A 19,535-nucleotide genomic window follows, 5' to 3' on the forward strand; every position below is an offset into this window, starting at 1 on the left:
TCTGCTCATACTGGCTCTCTCCTTAGTTCCAATTAGAAATTTTCAAAAAGCAGTAAGAAAGGTAAAGAGAAACTACAAAAAAGCTACACAGAATGCCTTGAAGCACCCAGTTCTGCTAAAGATTTTCAGCTTTCCAGGAAAGGCTAGATGAACTATCCTGATTTCTGAAGCTCGTCAGATTTTAAAGGTAGCAGATGAGAAATCCCTTTGGAAGCACCCACTGCATTCATGGAAAAGGTTTTTCAATTTCTATGCCTTAAAAAAAAAATTCTCTAATATGGCTGGACTATGCAGGCTATGTTCTCATGACAGCACACAAAAAGAATAAGAAAATTCCACTACAAAACAGCCCCCTGAACTAGGAAAAAAAAATTTTTAACATGATGTATTTTCCCGTAAAAATTAGTTGCTAGCCAACCTTCATCAAGAAAAACTGGACAGCAGAAAGAAACATTCTCTCCCATTAATTTAGTGATTAAGAAACTGTTAAACAGAGAAAATCACTGAGGTTTTTCTCATCTGCCTTCACTTCCATAAACTTCTCTTATTCTTATGTTGTCTATAGTTTTTTTCAGTCATTGGAAGGAAGAGGGAGGAATTGAAAGAATGAAAAATTCAGATTTTTCAGACTTGTGTGGTTGTATTCATGGAGATTCGTGTTTTGTCAACAGCTTCATACAATGGGTAGCTGAAACTAGAAAAACAGAGATCATATCACATAGGCAAGAGGGTGATTAATGCAGCATTTGGAAAACAACAAATGTCAGGCCAAGACCATCTGGTTGTAACTAAATCATGTAAGGACTTTCAGAAGCACCGTGGGCTTTGGGGCACCTACTGTCTCTGGGATTTGCAGGCAGCCTTGGGGCATAGCCAGTTCTAAGAATTATTAGGAGCTGTCTCCTAGCCTGAATGAAGAGTGCTGGTATGGCCATGCAATTTGACATATAGGGAAACAACACATTTTCTCTTTTTTTTTTTGTGCTAACATTCTTTTGGGCTAGAAAGTAGTGCTGATTGGAAGAGTAATTCTGGGATTTAAGCAGAGTATAGTGCCAATGGGTATTCTGTAAATACCCAGGACACTTATGAATGGGACAATAATTTTTCTACATGGAGTGGTCCATGACATACCCTGCTCTTGAAGTAACACCCTGCCAAGTCAAAAAGAACCTTTGGAGAAGATAATAGTCATACAGATGTGAGGTGGGAATTATCTTTGTCTGTACAGAGAATTCTACACCACAGAGAGAGAAATAGGCATGTATTAAGAGAACCATCATAGATGTCTAAAAAAATCTGATAAATTACATACCACAAATGTTTCATTTTCTCCAGTAACTGTAAACTTATCAGATTATTATCCTTCATGCAAATATCAGCAATTAGGTAACTAGTCAATATAGTCAATCCTTGTCAATATAGTCTCCACAGGAACTAAATGTGCAGTGCCCCATAGTTTGATAGAACTATGCCCCATAGAATTCCCATAGTTTGATCCAAAAATCAGTGCATAATCCACCACCAAAATACTGTAAGTGACTTCAACAGTGATTGAGTATTTCATAGCATTTCCATCATGGAACTATTATTACGTATGTTACATTCCTGGATTCCTCTTCAGTGCAAAGCTCTTGCATAGCAGAACCTATGAGCAATACTTTGTACTACCTCCAGCTGATTCTGTCCCACACTAGTGCAATTTATTGCCCTCTATTATTTATGTTTTTGTCACCTCTTGTCTAGACTAAAACAATGCAATACTCCTGGGCAAAGCGCCATCCACCAGTAATAAGAAACTTAGAGCTTATAAAGAATTCTGGAGGAAAATGTTTTCTCCAGAACATTCATGAAAACTTGTTTCTCATACCTAAAACTTATTAAGTCTCACACAGGGTTTCTGTTTTTATGTTAAAGCATGTAATAATTGCTTCAACCCTGCATAAGGTCTGCATAAACCTCTGTGATGATAATCATCATTAACATGTCCATGTCTGATGCAAAACAGAACTCTCCCTCATAATCATAAAGTTCACCTTTCACATGGGGAATTTATACAACTTTGTGGTATGAATTTCCAAGGAAAAAAAGGATATTCCCATCACTCAAGAAAAAGACATGCCACCTCAAATACACCAAACTGAACACAGCATAGCATACACCTTTAAAGTAGCCCCCAACCCCCCAAAATTGTGTACTGCATGTATAGGGAGAGGAAGAAGGGGAAAGATCAATCTACATGTCAGGGAACTCATGTGCATTGTTTAATGCACTACCTGAGTGCAAGGAACTGAGATATGACAATGTCAAATGCAGTGTAGTAATTAGGTAGAACAGAAAAGAATGCGATCATTTCTCATAACTGTGAATAAATTTTAGGGAGAAGAGCTTATAAAGCAGCATAGAGAAAATTTATGACAGCTATTCACAATCTGTTGCTTGAGTAATTAACAGATATGCAGTAGTCCTAGATTATGCAGAAAAAATGCTTTAAAAGAGAATAAAAGTTCAAAAGTTCAGAAATTTCAGACCTCATTTTGCCAGTGTAGACATAACTCTCCTGCTCTCTGTGTGTGCCTGGCTTAGCCCAAGAATATAGGGCCTCCAACTGACTTCAGTGGAAAACTTGCCAGAAAATCTTGCCATGGGAAAAAAAGTCTGCTACATTTTAGCCTTGTTCTTGGATATGGCTGAATGGTGCTGTTATAACTAAAATTTCTCTCCTAAAATTTGTGCCTGAGGCAAACATCTGGCGTGATAAATTTGAAAGAATAGTTATAAGTTTTGTACAGCTATCCAAAACTGAAAACAGGATCTTATCATGAGCAGGGTCAAGCAACTGGAATGACAGGCACTGCTACCCCACCATAGCAGAATAACAAACTTAAACCAAAGCACTCAGAGCAAGGTTATGTCCATCCTTAGACACCTACTTTTACAGTGGAAAATGACCTTTTATTGGCAGCTTTTGCATCTTGACCCTTGTACAATAACTTTAAATTAATTTCTTCATATAAAGCGTTACTCAAAGTTTGATTCCAAGGAATAAACCACTGTGCATGAAAAAAATACTTGGATATGTGAAGATGTAGTGTCATCTTTGAAACAGATCAAAAAAGGCAAATGCATTTTACTTGATTTTCTAGCATATATGCCAGACTCAGATCACTGCCTAAGTGAAAGATTTTAGAATTTTCTATTTCATTAAATCTTCAGCAAAACCTGGGGTGCAGAGCAGGGTGGCATCAGTTACAGCATATGCAGGAAATTCAGATACTCTGGTATAAGACACAGAAAAGTGGCTGACAAATAATTTACAAGTAAGCACACAGCAATGAAATGTTGTTAATGCACACCCTAAAACCAGAAAGAGCTGTGATAGACGTTTTATCATATCTGAACAAGAAGGCTTCAGTAGCAGAAGAGATAACAGATGGTTATAAAATCAAGCTGTAGAATAGAGCTAACAAAATACTTGAAAGAAGAATTGTATTTATTGTGGTATTTATACTGATTATAGAGAACAAAATAAATAGAAATTATCACTATTTAAATAAAGAATTATAGAGAAAGACCTATTTTCCTTAGAGGGAAAAAAACCCAAAAGAATAAAATGTTGTGTCAATATTCTGTGTCAATTTAAAAATTGTATTTGTCAGAAATTTTATACTGACTAGAGTTACAATGAAGCCCAAACAAAGCCAGAGGTGAAGAGAATGACTGAAAAAATCAATCAGTTTCTGTATCTGACACTTTTGTTTGTAGTGACATTCATTCTAATTTCATTAACTTTTATACTGTAATATGAAATCATAAGAGGAAAGCATGCACAAACATAGATTTCTGTTAAATTCACTACATCTGAAGAAAAAAGATCTGAATATTCAACACACAAACTTAAGGGCCTGAGTTTAGCCGACATATCATCAGATAATGCCAAGCTCATAAAAATACCTTTTATGCACTGTTTTAATTGGCAACATCATTATTGAGAGGATCAGAATACACTCTGAAATTAGTATAAACAAGCAAACAATCAATGGCAGAGAAGAAGCAAAAAAGAATGAATAATCAGAGTGTCACAAGCAGATTTAGGAATCCAGTAACATACTCTAATTCGTTTCTCTTTCTTATCTACTGTACAGAGGTAGAAAGTCACAGGTTCTCCCTAAGTCCTTTCTGTAACACTTGTAACACTACCCAACAGTCTAGTTTCTTGAAAAAAAAAGCCTTAAATTTAAAGTCTCAGTACTACTTTAAAGTAGGAGAAAAAAAAAGAACAATCCACTACTTCAAAATATCTTTTTCCAGTTTAAGATCTTGTCATCTTTCTAAAGCATGTTTTAGAGTTCCCAGTCTGTTTTGATTCTTTATCTTATTCTGTATCTTATTTGTAAGCTGAAATTCTATAGTGTTCATTGAGAAAACTTCCTAATCAGAGATCTTTATATGTTGTGTAGAATAAGAAATTTTTTGCAAACACGAATATTGTAGCTATCAACATTTTCCTGCATACAGAATATGATTTGAAGAGTTAAGATCTGTTCTTTCAAAAATTATAGTGATAGCATATTAGAGAAAAATAACACAAACTACAAACATCATAAAATAGAAATGATAATTTTAAAAGGATGAAGAAATAATACAGGGATGACAACGCTCACCATTGCCTTGTGAAAAACAGTAATCTTTTACTGTTTTAAGAGGCTGATACTTGAATGTGGATATTCTCTCAACTGCAGTGTTCATAGAGCAAACATACCTGACACAGACACTTTTCACACAGAAGCACTGAAAAGAATCTGACAAAAGTAACATAAAATATGCAATTCTATCAGATTATGTTTCTTGTTAATATGAAAACTGGCATCTTTGTCTGCATTTCTTTCTCAGTACAAAAGGATAATCTCATTGCAAATATTCAATCAGACTCTAGCCTGGCTGTATGCTTAAAAGGGGTCATTTTACACTGTATACTTCAAACACACCAAAGAAGTGGGATACCAGCAGCACCACTCAATTTTCTTACATCAGCCATGTGCTCAAGTGCTTTATTACATCAAGAGCTAAAGCCAAAAGCTTTCAATGTCTCGACAACATACTGTAGATATTACAGAACACTCTGGTAAGATTGTCATTGCTAGCTGAACACAGCCATTGAATTACACTGATCTGACAACAGCTGTTAAATTTCTTTTGTTTTCCTTTTTGATTTAAGATTACAGCAACTTTTATGACTAATTCAGTTTGCCCAAAGTACAGCTGTTAGATAGAAAACGTGACCATGAGCTCACCGTTATCATCATGGGAATACTCTATTCCAGAAACAGTGCATCTTCGGAAAACCATCTTGTTTTCAGTAAGTGTCCCAGTCTTGTCTGAAAAGATAAACTGCACCTGACCCAAGTCTTCTGTGATATTTAAAGCTCGGCACTGCAGTTGAGAGTCTGTTTCTTCATCATATAAATCTTTATCTTGATGAATAAAGTACACTTGGCAGATTTTAACTATTTCAATAGATACATACAAAGAGATTGGAATCAGAACCTAGAGTACACAAAAGGAAGGAGAATTAGGGAAAAAAGAAGCAAAGACACAATCAGTTATTAAAGCTAGTTAAATTGGTACTAGAGTGGAACATAGAGAGGCTATGTACTTTAAACATTTACTCTGAAGTTATTATCGTGTTTAAAGATTTTATTTACTGTGTTAAATGAGGAAAACCTATGGTGAATGGAATGAATTATTATGTCTAGAAAACTGATTATCAAAACATGGACAGAAGCAAATATTTCTGAGGCTTATTAATAAGCTGAGCTTTAAACTAGTTGGGGAAGGAAAAGAAAAAAAACCCAACCCAAATCAGACCATACAATCAGAATATTGTAGATGTGAAAGGATTGAATAAATTTGTTCTGAATAATAGACTGTTTACAAATTCACTTTGCAGGAACACAAGAAAAAAAAAAAGAGAAATGTTAATCTCTCCCCAGGAACAATATATTTGGCCTTCACTTTCGTACTGCAAATTATTTGAATAAAGATCACATTTTATAAGTGCTGAAGAAGGAGAGATGAAAAGATTTTCAACTGTTTCTTGAGGATTGTTAAAACTACATAAAATACCTAATTTGTACCTGAGTTTTTCTCTGCAGATTTTTTTTCAAGATAGAAATTCCTGACTTCATACTTTGTTTAGTTTTCTCAATTAGATATGAGGGAGAAATTATAGCATGGCTATAAGTGGAGAATGTGGTCATTTAAACAAAAACTACAGTGAAATGTAGATGTTTAAAGAATTCAGTGGTGAATTTTCTTAACCAGTATCATAACCCAATCCCTCAGGGTAAAAATTATTTTTACAGTCTTTTTCATTCCCCTTTATAAACAAGTTGCTGCCTCCAATAAAGCAACCTCCTCCAGTGTCCCAGTAGGCAAACTTCCATATATCTCAGTGACATGAGGTTCTTTTATTTCTCTGAACTTAACCACTTTCACCATTTAAGACATTTCTCTTCAGGACCAAGAAACTTTTAACATAGTTTGCTACCTGGCTGACATACGGTTTTGCTAAGAGAAATGTATCTGAAAAGCTGTTAAAAAGTACAAAATTGTTAAGTAAAAAGTACAAAATTTATTTTCATACCAGAACACTGTACCCCAAGTGGCATCCTCAGTCTTTGAGGTGTTGTTCTACAGTGGCTAGATAGGAAGAGTGAAGCTTGTTTTCTGGTTCCTCCCCAGGTGCAGGGGTTGTTCCTCCCCAGGTGAAGGACCCTGCACTTGCCTTTGTTGAATTTCAGGCAGTCCTCCTCTGAGCATCTCTCCAACCTGCCAAGGTTCTTCTGAAGGGCTGCACAGCCCTCTAGGGTATCAGCCACTCCTCCCAGCTTGGTGTCAGTGAACTTGCTGAGGAGGCATCTGCCCTTCATACACGTTATGGGTGAGTAAGTTAAACAACACTGGGCCCAGGATTGAACCCTGGGGGACATCACTAGTGACAGGCCTCCAAATAGACACTGTGCTACTGATTACAATCCTCTGGAATCTTTTTAGTGTTTAATTAACTTCTTATATGCCCTAGTGGTAAAATGAGTACTACACATATTGGACATATATAATTTTATTGCAGCCAGCTAGGAACAGGGGTGACCGCATGTACAACTTGATTACCTGGAGCACTATGATCATCGTCAGAAATAAATATACTGAAGCTAAAACAGGTGACAAATATTTGCCATCGGGCCCTGGAACATCAAAAATGGGTTTCTTCTTCTCACCATATTGCCATACCCATAGACCATGACCTGCAGAAAAATTGGAAGAGAGAAAAAACCAAATTAGCTCCAAGGAAAAATGCTTATGGTATAACTTTGTTCTTAACAGTTATGTGGGAAATTATTATTTGTTTTCAAATATTCTGCATGACTTCTGAAAAATGCCCCAAACCCATGTTTTTTTCTGCCTTGGGATTTGGAGTTTGAGAAAGGGCTTTGGCTGTCCTTAAGCCATGCAAGACTCATTTCACATAACTTTATCTAAATAAAGTGAGCTGCCTAGTCTAAATTAGTAGTTTAGACTGTTTCTGTAATCACCAAAGAAAACTACACTTCTTCAGAAAATGATTAATTTCTATGACATATATCACCAGGCAGCAATCAGTAAACTAGCTTTAGAAGAAACTTTAATCTTACTGTGTGAATTATATCCACCACATGCACAGAACTAATGAAATAACAGTATCAATGGAGTCAACAGCATGGAAGCTGAGGAATGAAAAGCAAACAAAAATTCTAGGTCTTGCTCAAAATGTTTTTTTTTTTTTTTTAATTGATTGTGCTGATAACTAAATAAAGGTAAGATTTTTATTGTTTTGGAAAAGTACATTCATGCAAAAGAGACGAAACGTTGTCTTTTTAAATACAGCAGTAAGATTTAAAATCCTAAAATCCCTAAAATGGTATGCCTGATGTTTTTAAGGCGTAAAAAACAAGGAAGAATACTTCTGCAACAAAAAGCGTTCAAGCTATCACTATACAGTGAAAATTTTTCTGATTCTGAAAATCAGAAATAAAGGAGAAAGGTCTACTTTAAAAGTAATCTTCTGTAAATCATCCTTTGACAAGATCCTTTACATCTTGATACATAAACCCAGTACTGAATGCTTGAAAAGTAAAAATACGTGAGCACGTTATTTTGTCCCCATACTACCAACATGAGATCAAATGCATGATGTCTTTATTGATGTATATATTTTTATTCTTGAGAGCAAAAATAGAAAGCTCCACACTGAGAATGACCTGCATAGGTTTGTTTTATAAATACCCTTAGATTTTCAAAATAATTTTATCTCCAGTTATACTTTATTGACAGAAGGTGCGAAAATGGCCTGGCTTCTACAGAGCGCCAGGCAACTCAAAGGGCTCGAGGAAATTTCTTTCCAGCGGTTTGTGGCTGTCAGCTCCTCGAGCGCTTTACTTTGGCCCTCTGCTGGCGGCTTCTCCAGCCTTGTTGCAGACGGGACAGAAGGGAAGGCGCACCTGTCACCTCCTGAGTGCCAGCTCTGGGGAGCCCCAGCTAGGCTGAAGCCACTCGCAGGGCACACCCGCTGCTGCTGCTCTGGGGACACTGCGGGGCCAGTGGCAGAGGGGACAGCTGCAGGCAGTAGCTCCCTGCTATGAAGCCTCACCGCGACACTTCAGTCCTGAGGGCTGGGCTCCCCAACACTGAAACACTACAAAAGCGTGTCATGAACTCAGTGGAAACAAATAAGCTGGCTGGTTCACTACTGGAAATACTCGTATTTAAGCATTTAACAATACCCGGAAAAAGGCACAGAGAGATGTATTAAAGTGGCATAAGATTGTTGTTAAACTACACCATGGTTGTTAAGAAACATTCTGGTGTTTATGTCATATGACTCACATGCAAACATTACAGAACACACAAATATTAAGGAAATGGAATTCACATGCCATATATAAAAAATAATTTTTTGTTCCAAATGTAAAACTCAATTCTTTCTCACAAATGAACAGAAAAAAGGCCTGAGGAGACATAACCTGAACTGCAGCATTTCCTTAAACACTCCCAGAAGTTTAGAGAGTATTCTGCTTGGATTTATGTAGACTTTTGCTTATTTCTTCTATGTTATGGTGGCAGCCTTAGGGACAGCGAGTCTATGTTGTGCACTGTGCCCTCAATTTAATAAGTAGTACTGGGGAATACCAGTGTGCTGATTATGTTTACTCTCTGCTCATAAATTACTCTACTGCCTAATTAATGACAAGTTACACTCTACCACCTGTAATTTTGAGGGGACTACATATAAACTGAGGGCTTTTCTGGGCTTGACATTTTTGGATGCTATCAAGGGTAGTATAATCTAAGCCCTCAGATCTCTGGTACTAATAGCATATATTTCATTGAGATTAAGAAGGTATTTAGATCAGCTTGTGTATCAAGACATTTTGATTTTTGACAAAAATAAGTATGGAGACAGCTTTATGGATTTTTTGTTTTGGCTGACACGTATGTTTTTGATAAAGCCAAGTGCATGAATCCCAAGACAGTGTAACACTTAACTTAAATAGTAGTGTTTCTGCTAGTAAAGAGCACTTACCGATGGCAGAAAACAGACACATGATTAGAAGTATGAGGACACACCAGAGGACATCAGCATTCATCTGTCTTTCAAGCTTACTGCGCTTGTAACGTGGTCCATTGTTATTTAACAAAGCTTTGGTCTCATGCCCTGCAGAAAGAATTGCACCAAACATGTCATATGGAACTTGGCTATTATTTTATAGCTATAAAAAGGTGGTATGCCCTGTAAGACAGAAAAGCAGCTCTTACCTGCATAGATTACTATTCCTGCAACTTCTTCTGTGTTTCTAATGGTACATCCACGTAACAAAAGATTCTCTTTGAACAGTCCATCTTTTTTTCCACTTTTATGAATACTACAGAAAATTTAAAAACAACAAAACACAGCGTGTCAAAACATTAAGCTTGTTACATCATACTTCTAATACAACAAGCCCAGGAAACATCTTCAGCATTTAAGAAGTTTTTTCAACTTGATGGCAAAATATTTCGTTGGATCTTCCTCCTGGGAAGGTTCTCTGTTGGACTTTGAAAACTGAGATTACTTACCCAAGGTTCCCTAATATGCAGCAGCCCAGCTGGAGCAGTACCAGTTGCTGTTGGAGATACAAATGTTCTGGACAAATACTCACTAGTGATATGTGGGCCAAATCGACAGCATGTGTGCAGTCTAGCTAATGCTTGGAAAATGCACTGGACTTCCTGTGTGTGTATAAACTGACTGAGCAATCACAGTTAATCCAGACCACCTAAAAGCAGCTGTGTACTGGATATAATTAACCCACTATTCACATGTGCTTACTAAAGAAATCCTAGAAAGAGATACGGGAAATTGGGAAATGATTGTGCTTCAGAAGCAGTGATACTAAGGAAGATGTGCCAGGGATAAGACACATCAGTTCAGTGAAAAAAAAAAGGAAAAATATTTCATGTTTTTATTCCATGTATCAGTGAGAACAAGAGAAATTATTTTCAGAACTGTCTCAGCAACCATCTAAGGATGGCCTGCACCCTGAGGATTCTTGTTGACTAACACCAAAACACAGGAGAAAAATGGAATGAAGTCACATTTCTACTACAACTTATTATCTGCTGGGCATGGACTGACTGAAATTTCAGCTGACAGAGAAATACAGAAAATAGCCTTATGAGAATTAACAGGGAAATGCTAAACAATAATAGCAATTTTAAAATGGTATTAGAATTTTTACTAGTAAAAAAGACAAATCAAATAATAGTTTAAAACCACTTTCAAATGAATAAAATTTCATTTTATCAACTGAAGTACCCCAGTGCCTCAGAGTGGACTAAAGAAGTCTGGATTGTTTAAAATGTTGTCCTCACTTTCAGACCATCAAACCATCATGCTTTCAATATGCTACACTAAAATTAACATTGTGCTGCTGCAACACCAAATTTATTGTCTACCTGGATTTAAGCACTTAAAATCCTTTGTCCCCTGATATCTGCAAACCGGCTTAAAATTGTCCATTTTATGTAAAGGTGAAGTTATTTTTATTTGCTTCCTATTTTCTAAGCCTTCACATCTGGGTTATATATACATGCTTTTCCCTGTTAGATTCTTGTCTTTTTCTAAATTAGGACCAAAATTGTATTTTAAGTACATACTTCCAGGATCTCAGGCCTAGGAACTATACCAAATACCCTGAGATTTGTAAGAAGAAAAGGTTCACATTGTTGAGTTCTTTGTACTTGTCCCAGTCTAGTAGACTACTTGCAGAATATTCTGTAATGCTGGTTATGCTACATAACCTCAATAGTCAATGCTTTTAGTGAGCAGAATATACCTGTGTATATATATACACACACATATACAGCCTTTTTTAGTTCAGCACAATATATTATACCCCCCCTCTCCTCAAAATATATACATATATATTAAAAGTACTGGTGCTTCAACAAATATGTTTAGCTTTTCTCTGCAGGGATGGAGAAAAAGCATTGGGTTTGACTGCTGAGGTAGCAGCAGCAGTGATAACATCTCACTAGCAGCCAGAAACGGAGAAAGAAAGAAGCGGGTAACACCAAATTTGCAATTCTGACATGAAAGTCAAAGGTGATTTTTTAGTCAGGAGACAGCTTCCCCTGCTCAGTCCATCCTCCCTGCCAGTCTCAGATAGCAGAACAGAACTTTTACTTCTGTTCTTTTCAGCAAACCTCCTTAACCCACTGTCTCACCTTTTGCCAAAGCAACATCAGTTGGGGGGCTGCCCAACATCCCACTGGGAGAATGTCAGTAGGTGTCAATTTGTCTGTGCTTAAACTATGGGAAATAATTTCTTAATGATTCTGTACCGTCAAAATTACACTGCTACCAGGATTCTGTCATTTTTAAGGCTAAATTCTGCATTAGGCTGTCTTATAAATCATGAGAATGTTTGAATTTCTAATAAAATCTCCAAATGATAGTTATGATTCCTGTTAATAAATGAGACTTTTTAGAAATAAACCTACTTAAGTGGTACTTGCTCTGGCTTATAGTTTTATAACCTTCGTTAATTTTTTACACTTCACAGTAACAGTGGACAGTGCCAGGTATACTGCACATGGCAAACTTCATAGACAATTATATATTTGTTCTTACTATCTTACTTACAAAACAACTCCGAAGCAATTGTGCAACATCTGAAGTTAACCTGTAGGTGTTAAAACCCCAATCTACTGCCCTCACCCACAGGCTGAGAGTCTTCTTAGCACATCTCATCCTTACATGCATTTGATACTGCTTTTTACTTTTTCCATATCCAAATGAAGTCAGAGAACTCAACTGTTGCTCACCAGATTTTTAGAAAACATGGATGAAATCAAAATCTGGAACAGAGAAGCCAGCAGAGGCTGGAGGAAGCTCATCATTTGCCTCTTGTCTACAGTCACTCCCAGTGACTCAGTAACACAACATACACATAAAACAGTTGGGCACTGATGATAAAAGGAAGGAAAAATTACAGACATAAAGGTCTGGATTAGAAAATGATGAACACTAGAGTTAGATAAAACTGCTTACTTTGATAACAAACCTGCCAATTGTAAACTTTGAGTCTGGGTTGAGAGACAGCCTAGTTCCCATTTCTAGCCCTGCAACCTTAAGCTTGTTGCAAAGGCTGAAGAGGGGCTGATTTTCCCCTTTCTGGATTCTGGCCAGTGTAAGTTACAGGCAAAGAAGGAAAATTTTCTCTGTCATTCTTTAGAACAGTGTCTGGCTGAAGCCACTCAGATGCCTGGAATGCAAAGGCTAAGCTGTGAGGAAATGCACAGGCAAGTGTGGGTGCAATGCTCTTTTTCTCTGCAATTTCTCACATGGATGACACTGCAAAAATGTGGTATCTTCACATCTAAAGTACAAATGTACCACAAATTAGGAGAAGTGGGCAGATCATTTGCAATTAACTTCTACTATGCTACAGCACTCTGAAAGTCTTTATACAGAAGTAAGCCTCTGGTTTAATACAGCAATGCAAAAATTACCCTGATGGTAGCTCACTTCAGCTTTCTATTATGCTTTAACTTGTTATGTGCTTACCAGCATTAAATAACAAGGTAACCAATGATAACTGTATTCAAAAAAGAGTATTTTCTTTCACTTTTTGGTTTATCAAGTGTCTTACAAAGGAAATGGTAGAGCTGGCATTGCTTTCCAGGGCTTGACACTCCCAAAGAAAATATTCAACAATCTTAAACATTATATCAGTGAACATTACCAGTCAGAAACTTCCTGACTCTCAAGTGATGAAAATTAGTCTGGGTTGTTTTGGTTTTTTATTCCAGGAGTGGAGCTGTTACTATAGCACATTAAAGAGACATCACTATAGATTTATATCTGTTTTTTCTTTAAAAAAACTGTAATTTTTTTTTTTAATTAATTCGGGTTTGCTACCTTATGTTACCTTACCTTCTTATATTAATTTGGGTTTGTTACCTATATTTCAAAGGTTGCTTTGAAATAGAAATACACACATGTATTCATCTCATTCTTCTTCCAAGCTATACTTATTTTGGTATGATCAGATAAAATTTTATGTTCTTGTCTAAGAATAAAATTATTATTTTCAAAAAAGATGAAAAGTCAGAATCTCAATTACAACTTCTCTTTTTCCCCTGCCCATATACACACAAAAAGGTATAAACAAGATTTTAAAGCAAATATTGCTATTTTTGGAACCTGGAATTGGATTTTTGAATGCTTGCCATGCATACTGTACATAATCTGGCTAGATACATAGGGGTAGGGGGCATGTTAGGTTTTGTTCTATTCTTACACAGAATATGTTTATAGGGGAAATAAAAGGAGGGAATGTGCTTGGGTTATTTGGGGGTGAAGAAACTGCAAAAGAGAATTTAAAGCAAGCACCTGAATAGAACTGGTAGTCTGCCAGTGCATCTGCACATCCCAAGTGTGTTCAATGCAGATTGTGGCAACACAACTGAAGAATTCATATGCAGTAATGTGCATTTACACTTTTTTAGATACAGGATAGGGCTAGGCACATCTCAATGCATTTTGCAGTATCTTTTTTTTTTTTTTTTTTTTTTTTTTTTTAATATCATGTCTCCTTTTATCCTGGCCTGCCTGTGCTACAATGGCTACCTGTAGTGATTTTGTTTCAGGAAAACTGTGGGGAACAGAATTAAAAAAATCTGAATCAAAACTGGAAACCCACTAAGAGGTCAAAATGTCTAGGACACTTTGGTAGTAATGTTTCAGCACAGCTTTTACATATGGATCCATTGAAAGTCTATTATTTCATGGGATTCCTATTTAAATATTTTGGTGTCATTTCTTTTCAGTTGAGCTATTATTGGCTGGTAGCTATCTGATCCATTATTTCAAGCAGCAACTACTGGTAAAATTTTGAAAGAATTAAGAATTAAGATCTGAGTTTGACATGACAATGACATGTTTCAATTTGGATGTGTTAATTGCTATTCATCTTCTTAATATATGATTTGAAATAGACTCCCGATTCCATTATATTAATAAAGGAACTCAAAAAAGTGGGGGAAAAAAGACTTCTTCTGTGATAAATTAGGGGATTGAGAAATTATTTGTTGAGGGGGTGCTCCTCACTCTCTAATTCTAATGGCCCATGGTCCTTTAGCTGTAAATATTTTGGAACATAGCTAATGAGAGCTGGAAATCACCTGATGCTTTCTGCCAGATTCAAAATTTGTGTCAAAACATATTCACATCATTAGTGAAACCATAAATATGAAGAAGATTAAATATAATCAATACTAAACAATAGTCATCAAAAAGATAATGCCATGTTTTCTGCTATGTAATTTAAATGGTTCTGTAACTTACATGCCACAGGCCTTTTCCACATGGAGTAATTGAGTAAATATATAATGGAAGAAAAATGTATGCATATTTTCTACAGTATTCTGCTCAATATTTTGGGGACTAAGATTCACTAGAAAAGTTGCCAAACTTTCCATTTCCATATCTGGAAATGGCATGTCTACAGTAGAGCAGGCTCTCTATTACACACCCTCATGCTGTAATGTCTAATACTAAACTTTTTTCTGCACATGAACTGTAGAGCTTTGTGCTGCTAAATAAAGGAACACATTTTCCCACACTACAACTTGATGTAGTTTAAAGAAACTGTCCTGATTTACACCAGTTGACAGTACATCCTACACAATCTGTGACATCTGAGAGTAGTAACTATGATGGCAAATGGCATCACTATAAAAAAACTCCCTGAGCTCCAGCAATTTACCTTGTGACAGTTACACAATTTAAAACTGCTTATCACTCCTAATCAATATGGGTGGTAAATCATTGTATTTGAAATGCAATTAGTGTCAGTTTAACTCTCGTCATTAAAACTTGGGCAGTAATTATGTATCCTTGGCTCTTACTCTCCATGTGGTTAACAGAATGTAGAAAAATAAATCATGCAAGAGTGCATCTCCTAAGCCACCACAATCAACATACCTTTATGGTACAGACCAGGCTACGTAAGAAACAAAGTGCTTTGCGTATCCTAAAACATTGTTCCTGAGCAGGACTGATTGGCCAGAGATGAGCACCCTGTTAATGTAGTTCTGTTTGTTTAGAATTAGGTCAAGTGAGCATAGGTGATGTGGTAATGCACAAGCATACCAATTGTGTGAGCCAATAATTTCATTTTATCTGAATGAGAAGAAAGGAACAGTGCCATAGCTGGAGAAATACCAGTTTTGCCTTCCAATTTTCCTCAATGACACATATATTAAAAGAAACATCCAATAAATCCATCTTCATGAAAGCGTACAACAGATTGTACTCATCTGTTGCCACTCTTGGACTTGTTTTCTATTTCTTCCCATTTCCAGATGTGCTTTTTTGATCGATGGAGGAAAAGAAGAAGAATGCCCACAAATGCAGTGCTTCATACATTCATTTCTGTAGTGTAAGCTGATTGAAGGTAGCAAATAAATCCATCCTAAGGAATGAAAACATGAGGTTCCCATCTCACCTTGAAGTGAGGAATCTCTAAAAGAGCCTTAAATATGCAGCCCTGTTTAGATGTGATGATGATGCAACTTACAGAAGACAGCCCAAAGTAAACAAGCATCTATTTTATTCCACATTAGAGAAAAGGAGTGGATACTGAAGGATACTATATGAAATACTCACATGTAACCTCGAAACCTACTTAAGTCATTGTTTGGCTTCTCACATTCAATCACACTGGTGAACTTCAAGGGGTCAAATTCTGAGTCCTAGAATAATAAGAGTGTTCATTATTTAGAGGAAAGACTTGAAAATTATATCCAAAATCATTTTATTTTCTAGTTTTTGTAATATAATAAGGTCCATTTTTTTCCAAAGGCAATGAAAGCAAAGGTGCAGACCACTGGCACTGAAAATCAAAGGGACCAGGGAAAAAAAATTCCTAAGATGCCTCCTGAAATGTCCCTTATAAGGATCACTTCTGTTCTGCAACTGGAAGATGCCTAATGATTTTGGTCTGCAGTGGAAAAATCAAATTTACCTGAAAAATCTCAAAGTCTTAAATATTATCATTATCCTTCATGTTCAATGAAGCCAGTGAAAATTTAGGACAATATAAGTCAATACACTGCCAATTATTAAAAAGCTAACATGAGCTTTTGAAATATTAGCAAGCCTTCTTAATTGCTTTATGCCAACAGAGATGAATTAGTCTACTATAGTAAATTACACATATAGCAGAATAACTTTTTCTTAATTATCACTTAAAAACCCTCTTGATTGTCTAGCTCATTACTCTGAAGCTGGTATTGTTGCTGACTATTTAAGTTTAACTGTAGTTAGCACCTTCTTGTGTTTGAGGAAAACATCGTATCACAGCAGAATTACTTTGTTCAATAAAAATCAAGGTTCTCCTTTTTTTTACTAGCTCAAACTACACATTGAAAGCAGACGTATTTGATCCTGGTGCTGCAGAGAAGGCTGTTTATCTCCATCAATGAGGACAACTTTTATAAAACTGCTTTGCATAGCATTTGAAGTAAAGAACTAATTGTGAATTATCATATTATTAAGCTTTCAATAGTGACAGCACTTTATATGTTATGTTTTATAATGGTTTTGCTGAGCTGCTGGAGACCCCAACCACTACTTTTTAGAGTAAACTTGTGAGAATAGTTGACTGAGAACCAGTAATCACAGGACAAAAACAGTCTTACTGCCAGATTCTCTGAAACAGGTGTCTCTGGTATTTTTTGATGTTGACTCTACTCAGGTGAAAGAAACCAGATTTTGAGTAAGAGATAAAAGAAACTAGAGGATATGTCAGGATCAAAACCAACACCCTCCATTTTTCTGCTGGTTACACCTGGAAGAAAGACAGACTTACACTATATATGTGACAATTCAAACCACCCACACCTGAGACTTTTGAAAACCTTTTCTGTATTTTCAAGAAACACGAGATGATAAAGAGAACTGTGAAAATGGGCTGTCACTTAGAGACAGCTACAGCCCACTGGAGGAATGAAAAATTTTGACGTGCAGAATTCAGCTTGTAAACAAGGGGGAAAAAAAAAGTATTAAAAACAAAGGAGAGCTCTGAGTTGAGACTGCTTTGCTGACAATCAGACTCCCCAAATTACATCAAGGTTGGTAGTCAAGAACCTGAGCCTTAGCAAGAAATAACACCTGCCTGTTGTCCCAGATGATCTTTTCCTTCTTTGCCCCAGTATGTTCCTTGTCAGAAGAATAAAAATAAAAGGTATAGGAAAAATAATCTACAAATATTCACTACTGTAGCTTAAACTGCATTTATAAATTGGATGGAATGGGAAACATTTATTTTCTCCTTATTATAACATAATATATATAATACATTTAATTTAGCACAAATTTTCATTCAATGGTCTTAAAAAAGAAAATAAATAAATCCTAACATCTTTGATGAATGTCTGTGAGGGAATCCTAGAGACACCTAATAATAAAGCCCAGTGTAATCAAATGCAGGTTTTGTATGGCTGCTGAACTCGGCAGAGAGAGTGTGGTTGGACACATTACCTTCTAGAACAGCTGGACAGCTGAATTCCCTTTCTGCTAAGAAAACCTGTCACTAAGGTTTATATTCCACAAATAAAGATTAAAAAAAGGTACTTAAATCTAGAGCCTCCTAAAGTCTTTACAAGAAAAGATAGATCTTGTCAAGATCAGAGAGGACTATTTGTATTCAACTTCCCCATCAGTACCATGCAATATTATCTTTCTCCCTCCTTTGTTTGTTGATTTCTTTTTATTTATGACTCAGTTTTGGAACTAAAAGTTCTTTATCATTAAATCTGTCTGCATATTTGTGTTCTGTTACAATTAACTTGAAATATGTGATTATGGTCTTTACCCAGATAATATCTGGGAGTGAAAATCCAATTAGAATAGTAGTTTACATAAGGAAAAAAAGCTGATGAATTCGGATTTATGGCAAAAGCTCTTTGGTTTATTAATAAATCAAACTGCTCCATCTCTTGCCTGTGAAATGGAAGGGCAAATATACACTGTATATTACAGCTGATGACACTGTTTTGATGTGAAAATACCTTTTGGTAAATGAAAGAACAAATATGTTAAACACAGCCTGTGTGTGACTGCTTTCAGTGGTTACAAAGAAGCACCAATTTAATGTAGGATTTCACAATGATCAAAGTTTTCCTCTTTTTAATGCTGATACTCACACTTTGGCAGCAATTGAAACAAACTGTGATGATGTTCTCATGTATTAGCAGCTAAGAGAATCTGCAGTTTGACAGAAGTTAAAGCCAAAAGTGTTGCTTTTACAGTGCACAGATTTGGTCTTTTTTCTTGGTAAAAGTACATGAAAAAAAGAATTCTCCACCACTACCTTTATTTTTCTCTTACACTGAACTTCTGCATCACTGTTAAGATACAAGAAACAAGCTCAAAATATGGTCAAACATCTAACTGGCCCAGAACTTTTTGTCGTAGTTACCTGATTTGCCTGATTTTGTGTATCTTACTTCCCACTTGGAGAACTGCTGGGCCAGTTAGATGTTTGACCATAAAGCTGCCCCAGTACCAAGAGGGGTGAAAAGCTCCATGCCTAGACAGACTACAATCTGAGGCTTTCAGTGCCTAATCTCCCTGAAATCTTGACTTCTGTGGTGTTCTCATCATCCCCCTGTGCACATCAGCAAGGCTGGCTCATACACAAAAAGCAGCTGGGGGCATTTTTTAAATTTTCTGAACGCATGTATCAATTTTATCTGGTACCTCAGCAGCTGTCCCAAACTTTTGCCTTGTGCACCACTGGCCTGCACAACTGACTCTGGCTGATAAAAACTGGGGAGAGATTCACTGATTGCACAGAGGTTCCCTACAGTTACAAAACTGTAGGGTAGCAAAGGCCAGGGCTAAATTCTGTTCATGTCAGTCATATTATTTCTGTTGAACAACCAGG

The 19,535-nt window shown here is 36.3% G+C and overlaps 1 protein-coding gene across 2 annotated transcripts in view; it reads right to left on the bottom strand.

The window, feature by feature from the left end:
• ATP10A (ATPase phospholipid transporting 10A (putative)) overlaps nucleotides 1-19,535 on the bottom strand; it is a 110,833-nt gene that overhangs the window by 33,287 nt on the left and 58,011 nt on the right. For both annotated transcript variants that reach the window (XM_053936123.1, XM_053936122.1), the window contains exons 3-7: nucleotides 16,253-16,338; nucleotides 9,856-9,962; nucleotides 9,623-9,754; nucleotides 7,174-7,307; nucleotides 5,295-5,547 (exon numbers count right to left, since the gene is read on the bottom strand). In XM_053936123.1, coding sequence (XP_053792098.1) covers nucleotides 5,295-5,547; nucleotides 7,174-7,307; nucleotides 9,623-9,754; nucleotides 9,856-9,962; nucleotides 16,253-16,338 — 712 coding nt within the window. The remainder of the gene's footprint in view (nucleotides 1-5,294; nucleotides 5,548-7,173; nucleotides 7,308-9,622; nucleotides 9,755-9,855; nucleotides 9,963-16,252; nucleotides 16,339-19,535) is intronic.

Source organism: Vidua chalybeata, chromosome 2, assembly GCF_026979565.1.
Source record: "Vidua chalybeata isolate OUT-0048 chromosome 2, bVidCha1 merged haplotype, whole genome shotgun sequence".
In the NCBI taxonomy this organism is placed as follows: domain Eukaryota; kingdom Metazoa; phylum Chordata; class Aves; order Passeriformes; family Viduidae; genus Vidua; species Vidua chalybeata.